At 40.6% G+C, this 9214-nt stretch overlaps 2 protein-coding genes across 2 annotated transcripts in view; one reads left to right on the forward strand and one right to left on the reverse strand.

The window, feature by feature from the left end:
* Positions 1-9214, reverse strand: part of LOC135209113 (uncharacterized) — a 330064-nt gene that overhangs the window by 217342 nt on the left and 103508 nt on the right. The window lies entirely within an intron of this gene.
* On the forward strand, positions 391-8948 carry LOC135208956 (UDP-glucosyltransferase 2-like). The gene is made up of 7 exons (XM_064241511.1): positions 391-727; positions 2144-2367; positions 3426-4044; positions 4515-4613; positions 5022-5145; positions 5778-5997; positions 8341-8948. Exons 2-7 carry the CDS (start codon positions 2144-2146, stop codon positions 8642-8644), a joined length of 1590 nt encoding a protein of 529 aa, XP_064097581.1. The 5' UTR covers positions 391-727; the 3' UTR covers positions 8645-8948.

Genomic DNA, 9214 nt, shown 5'->3' on the forward strand with positions numbered 1-9214 from the left:
CCATGGGTATTTTGAGATATCTAAAGTAGGCCATGACCTCAAAAAGTTTGAAGACCATAGCACCTCTTGTATATACACATATCAACGCTAGGTGCTACGGTCAGAACGCGGAAAGGTGACCACACGAATATTCATATGGCCATTGCTTTACTCATACTCCCGACGTATTGGAACTGACATCTGAGAACTCTCTCTCTCAAGAGGAGAGAGTTCTCCACCTGTAAAAACTCTACAGAAAAACTCCAGAACAACGAAAGGGTGGAAACTGTGTAAGTGCCCCCAGCTGACAAAAAAAAAAGTCTCTCTCTCTCTCTCTCTCTCTCTCTCTCTCTCTCTCTCTCTCTCTCTCTCTCTCTCAGAGCAGTGTAATCCAGTCAGTCGAGAGTTGACCAAGAGCACAGGCGCTGCGGGAAATAATCTCAATAAGTTCCGTTAACTAACTTCAAAGTTCTTTTGCGCTTTCTCTACAAGTGAACAGAACGAAAGTTTTCCTTTACGAATTACTACAAATGAAGGCGAGATCGTTATACGTTCATTTTCTATTTCATGATTTGTGATCAAAGAAATTTATCTGAGAGGAGTCCAAAAAGGTGTTGCATTTTTGTCAGTGGAAGTGACGTCATCGTTCATGTGTGACCAGTGACCACCCACCACCAGGTGTAGGATAATTGACTGGTTGCTATCTATATCTTCATGCTGGCGTTGCAGTAACACGAAGGCTTTTACGGTAAGAAAATGCTGAGACAGTCTCTCTCTCTCTCTCTCTCTCTCTCGTAAGTAGCCATCTTGCTTGGTGAGTCGTACCCGCGTGAAGTCAGATTAATCAACAGATATCACAAGTTTAACATACGACTAGAATTTGAGAAATATCTAGAAGTGTTCGTGAACTATCGGTGATAAGATTAGTGTGAAAATAGTAGGATAAAGCGTCTTCTAAGTTAGTTTATCAAGTGTAATACTATAAATCAGAACAAGATGGCAGTAAGTTCCAACTGCGGGAAGAGGTGGCGTAATTTGGCGTGTCTAGCAGATTCGCAATACGATGAGGTAGCAGGAAGGGAACTGGCATTTCTCATCTATGAAATCAGCAACAGTCCTAACCAAAAAGATACAAAAGCATTCATAGATATATTAGAAGGATATAATCCTTCAAACTGGTTATATACCGTAAATGAGACTAATTATTACCTATATTTACAGTAAAAATTAATGCTTGAATTGAATCAAATCAATCAAACTAATCAAGAGAAACTTAAGATATTATTAAGAGCACAAGATGGCAACTGTATACCAAAGTGGGCGGGGTGAAGCAGTACCATGGAAAGGTTCCGTTAGAATTTCTCCAATTCCATGCAATCAAATGTTAATTTATCGTGGAAACTGTTCGAACCAATATCTGTCGATTTAGTTTTGCTTTCATCTTGATAAATTATAGAACGGTTTTGTCAATTTTGTTCAATCTGTCATTAGCAAGCTATTATATATCATTTTAAACCTAACGTATTTAATACAAGTCGCTTTTTCGTGATGTAGACTAAGACATTTTAACACGATATATATATATATATTATATATATATATCTATATATATATATATATATATATATACATACATACACTTATTTTCATGGCATTGACCTTTACCTCCTGTCGCCAGTTTGATGAAACCCAACCAGTCTTTCATTACTTCGGTTTATTATCTTCCTTCCTGAATAATTTTTGTGACTGTCTCTTGCACCAGAAGCCTCAGTTCTGTTGCAAATTATACTAATGCTTCGTAGGAAGGTTGTGCTTTCAGTGCAACTCATGCTGGGCACTGTAGGCATGTCTAGAGGGTGTTTGCAGCGTCTCTTCAGGCCCTAGACATAATGCAACTGCTTTTTTTTTTCCAGTCTACTAATCTCCAGTACCTAGGTCTAACTATGACTTCTTAGCGCAATTGTGGGGGTTTCTCCCATTTCCTTCTTTTAGATCCTTGAATTCCACTTCATTTTCTCTATTTTCTGTATCTTTATCTTGCTGTTTAATCACTCCAACTCCCCCTTTCCCACCAACTTAAGTGGTGATAGTTTCCCTAAGTTCTTGGCTTGCTTATAGGCCTAAACCTCACATACCAAACCACTCAAAAAACTCACTTTTTCAGATGAAGACGTCGATACCTGTCATCCTGGTGTGCCTTCTTCTGTCGATTGGGGAAACTTCCTCCAGATCTACATCTCGAGATGGGGGAGGAGGACCTTATAGAGTGCTTGTCCTGGGGCCCATAGGGAGTCGAAGCCTCTACCACCTGACGAAGTCCCTCTCAGAAGCCCTCGGAGATGCCGGGCATTCAGTGACGCTCGTGTCAACTTTCGGTCCTTCTTCTACGTGAGTGCGAAGGGCTGAGACTGCTATGATTACAGAAAACTATTGTGCCGGCTTTGCCTGTCCGTCCGCCCTCAGATCTTAGAAACTACTGAGGCTAGAGGGCTGCAAATTTGTATGTTGATCATCCATCCTCCAGTCATCAAACGTACCAAATTCCAGCCTTCTAGTCTCGGTAGTTTCATGGGGCGCGGCTAAGTGTTTTATGGGCCGTGGCTGAGGCCACCACCTGTTTATAGAAGTGTTCAAGCAACTATTATTCAGAAGATAAACCTATTCATATGGAACATGCCCGCCATTGGGCCATCATAACTTCGTAACATTCAAAATCTATATAGGTAAACTTCTGATTCATAGTTCTATCAATGGTCTTCGTACGATGCTGTAGGCATAAAGGATATATATATATATATATATATATATATATATATATATATATATATATATATATATATATATATATATATAGCCATAATTTGGTTATATGACTCACACAAATCTCTAGAGAATTATGTGAGTCATATAACCAAATTATGGCTCTATATATATCTATACCCTATGGTATATTATATATATACATATATATATATATATATATAGATATTTATAATAACTATATTATATATATATATATATATATAGTATAGTATATATCGAGCTACAATGTACTTTAATATTTAATTCGCTCTACCTCGGAATTAATATATTTTCATATATGCTTAACCGAAGGGGAATTTTTTCTCGATAATAGACTTGCCTGGACCAGGGCGCGAACCCATGGATCCTTTCAAATCCAGAACGTCAGTGAAGCTTTTACCTACTACATTGTAGCTCGATATATGTATATGAATCACGGAAATGTGATATGACTTATATATATATATATATATATATATATATATATATATATATATATATATATATATATATATATATATATATATATACGTATATATATATATATATATATATATATATATATATATATATATATATATATATGCCATAATTTGGTTATATGACTCACGCAATTCTCTATTATTACCATTCATCATTTCCAGACATCCCAACGTCACAGAAACGCCCACAGGGGCTTCCACAGAAGATCTGGAAGGCTTTAACGCCTTCAAAAGCCGAGACACTTTTAGCATCTTCACCTGGCACACAGACGTCACCAGGAGGATTGGGCAGGCGATGTGGCAGAACAAAGACGTCCTGAACCTTTGGGAACGCCGGAGGGACTTCGACTCCATCGTCATCATCAGCTACGGGAACGAGATAGCGGTGCCGTTCCTTCTCAACTTCGAGGGAGCTTACGTCAACCTTTGTACTCCCGGCGTGGAGCTCTTCACGATCTCGCAGCACGGGAACTGGCTTCCTTTGTCCACGACGCCGTCGATCCTGCTGCCCCTGGACGAGAACATGAGTTTCTACGAGAGACTGGTGAACCCCTGGGTGACGTGGGTCTCCTACTTGTTCTACGTTTACAAATCGCTCCCTATCGCGGGGGAAGTCCTAGAGGAGTTCTTCCCTCAGATGCCGTCCATACCCCAACTCTACGAAAGCAGCCGTTTGACCCTCGTCAACGGGCACTTCGCACTGGATGGGCCCATGCCCTTACTGCCAACTCAGGTGGAAATTGGAACCATCAATGCTATGCCTCCGAAGCCATTGCCAAAGGTTTGTTTGTGTGGCTCGGTCTTTATGTCATTTTGTTAGACCCAGTACATGTCTTTATTGCCATCTGGTGACCATTAGTGGCTAGGCTTCTAAAAGTCATTTCAGAAAGCTTCCTGTTACAAATTGTTTTATGTCATTTTCTTATAAAGGAGCTTTGGTTTGGCAACTAGCCTAAATGTCATTGTTCAGAGACTTGTAACAGAGTTTAGGACTCTGGTCTGAGGTACTTTTAGTGGCAAAGGTGGTTCATGAACTAACAACACGAGTAATCAACCAGAAAAGTTTCCTGACAGCAATAGATCCAAATATTGGTTTTGGCAGAAGTTCTGAAAGGGATAAAAGGCCTAACTTGTACATATAGAATGATCCTAACAATAAGAGATAACCTGAAAAAGTGACTTCAAGAAATGAAAACACAAGAGGCCCTCATGCTGAATGAACTTTAAGTGTCTGCCTTTAATTCCTTGCAGGACCTCGAGGAATTTGTAGAATCCTCTGGTGATGCAGGCGTTGTATACTTCAGCCTCGGCAGCATCGTTAAAGCCACGGACATACCTGCTAAGTATAAGGTTACTAGCAAGCTAGTTTGTCTGGATAATTTAGAGGAGCGGGTCTTGTGTTTGATATGCACCAGTATCTCACTAATGTAAAGTGTTCCAGATTTCATCATTGAAAAGAAAATAAATCTCAAATAAACTGTGATTTAGGACTATCCCACAGAGGCAGTTTTTCGGCACATTTTAGCCTGTTGCCACCCAATCCTAGCTTTTTCTGTTCTAGCACCAACTTGAATTCATTCGTGTTCATAAAAGCTGTATCATAGCCTTAATTTCACCACCAAAATATGATCACTGGAGGTATATTATCCAAAATGTTTTTGAAAAGGACAAGAAGTAGCTCAAAGAAGACAGCAGTTGTGTCCATAGGACATGCTGTTCAGAGTGTTTCAGTTTCTTTGATCTTTTCCTTTTCCACAGGTAATGTTCTTGGAGGCGTTCAGTCGCATCCCCCAAAAGGTCATCTGGAAATACGAAGGGGACGATTTGGACCTCCCTCCCAACATCATCACCAGGAGCTGGTTGCCTCAGCAGGACATTCTTGGTAAGGAATGCAGTCCGTCTCCCCCAACTCATACTTTATCCAGTGGCTTTCAGGCCTCGATGTGACTCACCAAGTAGATAAGATTTTCTGTAAGATTCGGCAACGTTACAGTTCTTTCTACAGTCCTTTCTAGAAAGCAAGGGTATTAACCCCGATTTACTACTTTTATCCAGACTTTGAAGCCTCCTAAAGATGGCCCACACATCTTTGTCTAACATCCCCACTATTGACTCAGTTTATTGGTTTTCAAGGCCTTTTTCTGACCCATTGCATCTTCTACCACTGGAACAACTATTGGTTTTCAAGGTTTGTCACCCATTGCAGCTTCCACCACAGGAAGAACTTCTGGCATTCCTTACCGGTCGACCATCTGATGACTGATATCTCTCTGTACTATATTATCTCTGTACTATATCTCTGACATGTTATTGCTATTACCTAATAAGGTAGATCCTCAATTCTTTCATCCTATTCACCTAAAAACACTGACCAAAAGCCTTACCTTTAAGTTGTACTTGGAGAGTGAATGCACAGGATACTGAAGACCTAATGGCTGAGTTGAGATGGTACAGAATAGAGCGGCCTCAAGGTCTAAGTGACAATTTCGTTTGACTTATTTTCCCTCCTCTCAGGACACCCAAAAACCAGACTCTTCATATCCCACTGTGGGAACCTCGGGACACAGGAGGCCAAGTACCACGGGGTCCCAGTCCTGGCCGTTCCCGTGGGATTCGACCAGCCCAGAAACGCAGCCCGCCTGGCTAGGAAAGGGTTTGGGCTAGTGTTGAACTGGGAGGAAATGACCACTGGGACGATAGTGGAGGCCATCCAAACTATTTTACAGGATCCAACGTGAGTATTTCATTGTCCTTCACCTTATTGTGGTAAAGACTTGTTTTTTTAATAATATTATTATCCTTGACTTATTTTGTTTGGATATTCATAGCTTGGTTGTGTTCAACTGGTATGCATACCTTTTGACTGATCTACTTACCATGGCAACAGGCTTATTATTATTATTATTATTATTATTATTATTATTTTATTATTATTACAAAATGCTGTTTAGATTCTTGTCTATGATGGCAGGAGAAATGACTAAGTAAGAGAGAGAGAGAGAGAGAGAGAGAGAGAGAGGGTGAGGGGAGAGACATTGTGTTTACAGGACTATGATTAGCCCTTGAATGGTCATGCATTGCCAGTCATTGAATGATAATACATTACCTTTAAAAGCACTAATTTAAATTAACTGTCGGATTGACAAGGGTATGGGAAAAAGGTTGAGTCTGTATATATGCTCTACTAGCCCCAGCCACACCCACCAAGTTAGATAAATGACTGGGAAGAAAGAAAAATGTCATTCTTCATGATAAAATACCACTAACTTACTCTGTTGGCCTTCCAAGACTCATTTCAACGGTCCTCCACTCCCAGAGGACCCACAAAGGTTAGTTATACATGTAAATACTGACTTTTACGATGAGTTTGACATTCTCCTTTCTTCTCAGTCACCTGGTATAGTGGTTAGTGTCTTAGTATACCACTCAGATGTTGCAGGTTTGCGTCTGTGTCGTGATCAGTTGCTGCTGCATTGTGGAGTCTTCAGCGGTGGGAGGTTGAAAGCAGCATTCTTTGAAAGCTTGAATTTCAAGTCAGTGGCCCCTTTGGTGTTCTTATTCCGTGTGAATAGGTTTCATCTGCTGAAATAATAATAATAATAATAATAATAATAATAATAATAATAATAATAATAATAATAATACTGTTAAAAAGGATGGCAGAATTAAGCGAGTTGATTTTATATATTGTTTTTTCTATTTTCCTTACAATTCGCTTCTCAGGCTCAGCGATGTTTCTGAGTAACTGGTCAATATTCATATTGGGAATTTTCAAAAATTGTAAATGCTGAAGGAATCTTTTATTAGAACAGGATATCAGGTCCAGGTCAAGCAGGGGTCGTCGTCAGTGCCGGTATTATTCCGTAAGCGTAGTTCAGTTCGGGCCAGGGTCGTCTTTGGATTAAGGGCTGGTGTTGGTGCTGGTATAGCTGGTATAACGTGACGTTTCGACCTTCTCGTAGGTCATCTTCGGACGAGTCGATTGAAGAGACTGTAGCAAGGAAGTTTGCGGAACGGTATTTATAGCGGCACGGGCCTAGAATTGCATTCGTATTGGTCGGGCCGGTCTTGGGCGAAGCCGTGGATCTCGCCTCGAAGGTCTCGGGGATTCTCTTGTGCGAGCGCCACAGTGGTGTGCCTGGGGATGAACGTCAGGAATTCCGTCTGTAGCAGGAATCGTATCATCCTGTGGGGGCTCCTGATTATCTGGCATTGTCGGGGGGTCGCTCGCTGCTCTCCGGGCGGCGGTGGGAAGGAGAAACGTTTCTTGAGTTATATTTAAGTTTGGTTTCTCCTTACCTATATGAAGGGCTTCTAGGAGGCGCAGACGTCGGGGATCTGTTGTCTGATCTATTATTATGATATTAGGGATAATATCATTTCTTTTTATCCGTTTGTTGTGAGCAGTCCTGGCGTGGTTGAATATGGCTCCTTCTTGGGCGTGGCAGGAGATTCGCTTGGAGAAACGCATGGAGGTCATACCGACGTATTTGCCGAGGCATCCTCGGACGGGGCAACTCTAGGCCCGTGCCGCTATAAATACCGTTCCGCAAACTTCCTTGCTACAGTCTCTTCAATCGACTCGTCCGAAGATGACCTACGAGAAGGTCGAAATGTCACGTAATACCAGCTATACCAGCACCAACACCAGCCCTTAATCCAAAGACGACCCTGGCCCGAACTGAACTACGCTTACGGAATAATACCGGCACTGACGACGACCCCTGCTTGACCTGGACCTGATATCCTGTTCTAATAAAAGATTCCTTCAGCATTTACAATTTTTGAAAATTCCCAATATGAATATTGACCAGTTACTCAGAAACATCGCTGAGCCTGAGAAGCGAATTGTAAGGAAAATAGAAAAAACAATATATAAAATCAACTCGCTTAATTCTGCCATCCTTTTTAACAGTATTTGCCTAAAAGAGGGTCTTCTACCAAAATAATAATAATAATAATAATAATAATAAAGAAGTCTTTTGCCATGAAAGATAAGACAACGTTACACACACACTGTGATTGTGTGGAAAGGTCAGTCAGTGATACATAGGATACATACCACTGTTATCAACAGATATGCGTCTAGGCTGAAGCAGGTGTCAGAGGCTCTCAAGGACCAGAAAGAGAGCCCGAGAGAAAGAGCCGTCTGGTGGGTGGAGTACGCAATTCGCCACAATGGCCGAAACGCTTCCCACTTGAACTACGCTGGTAGAAAGCTGCACTTCCTCCAGTACACGGGAGCAGACGTGGTGGCCTTTTGGATAACGTTTCTCTTGCTCTGGGCTGTGCTCTGTTACAGAGCCTGTCTGCGACTGCTGTGTGGTTGTTGTCGTCGTGTCGGTCGTGACAAGAGAAGCAAGAAGAAGAAACTGAATTGAAGAATGTGGCTGTTTTGCTTCTAAGCTCAAGAGGTGCCGTTCCACAGACGAGTATAACACCTCCACTGAGCGAATGAATCACTACTACTACTATTGCAACACTGCGTCTTCCCCAGTAGTGGGATTTTCAGAAGTCTGATATAATATTATATCAAATCATATATTATATTACATTATACTTTATGTATCCTATTATATTATATGTAGGTCCATGGCAACCGTTTTGACATGTGTGAAATACTTAGGGACATTCCATTTAGTAATATAAAAATCCATTTTTAACATAAGTAGCAATTAGTCGACAGTGCTGGGTTACAGAAATGGATAATATAAATAAAAAGATATACAGTGTCAAATTTATTTAATTCACCCAGATTAAGGACATTATGGCATTACATGTTTTACAGTAATACGATATATTAAGTCTTATCGTCATGGTTATCAATACATCTTTTCATTTATGCCTATTCTAATGGTTGGATTAATTGCACATGATTTTTGCAATACTTCTCTTATTTAAATCTTTATAATAAAGAATATGTCCACCTATATTGGATGGTAGTAGAAATG

The sequence above is a fragment of the Macrobrachium nipponense genome, chromosome 37 (assembly GCF_015104395.2).
Source record: "Macrobrachium nipponense isolate FS-2020 chromosome 37, ASM1510439v2, whole genome shotgun sequence".
NCBI classification, from domain to species: domain Eukaryota; kingdom Metazoa; phylum Arthropoda; class Malacostraca; order Decapoda; family Palaemonidae; genus Macrobrachium; species Macrobrachium nipponense.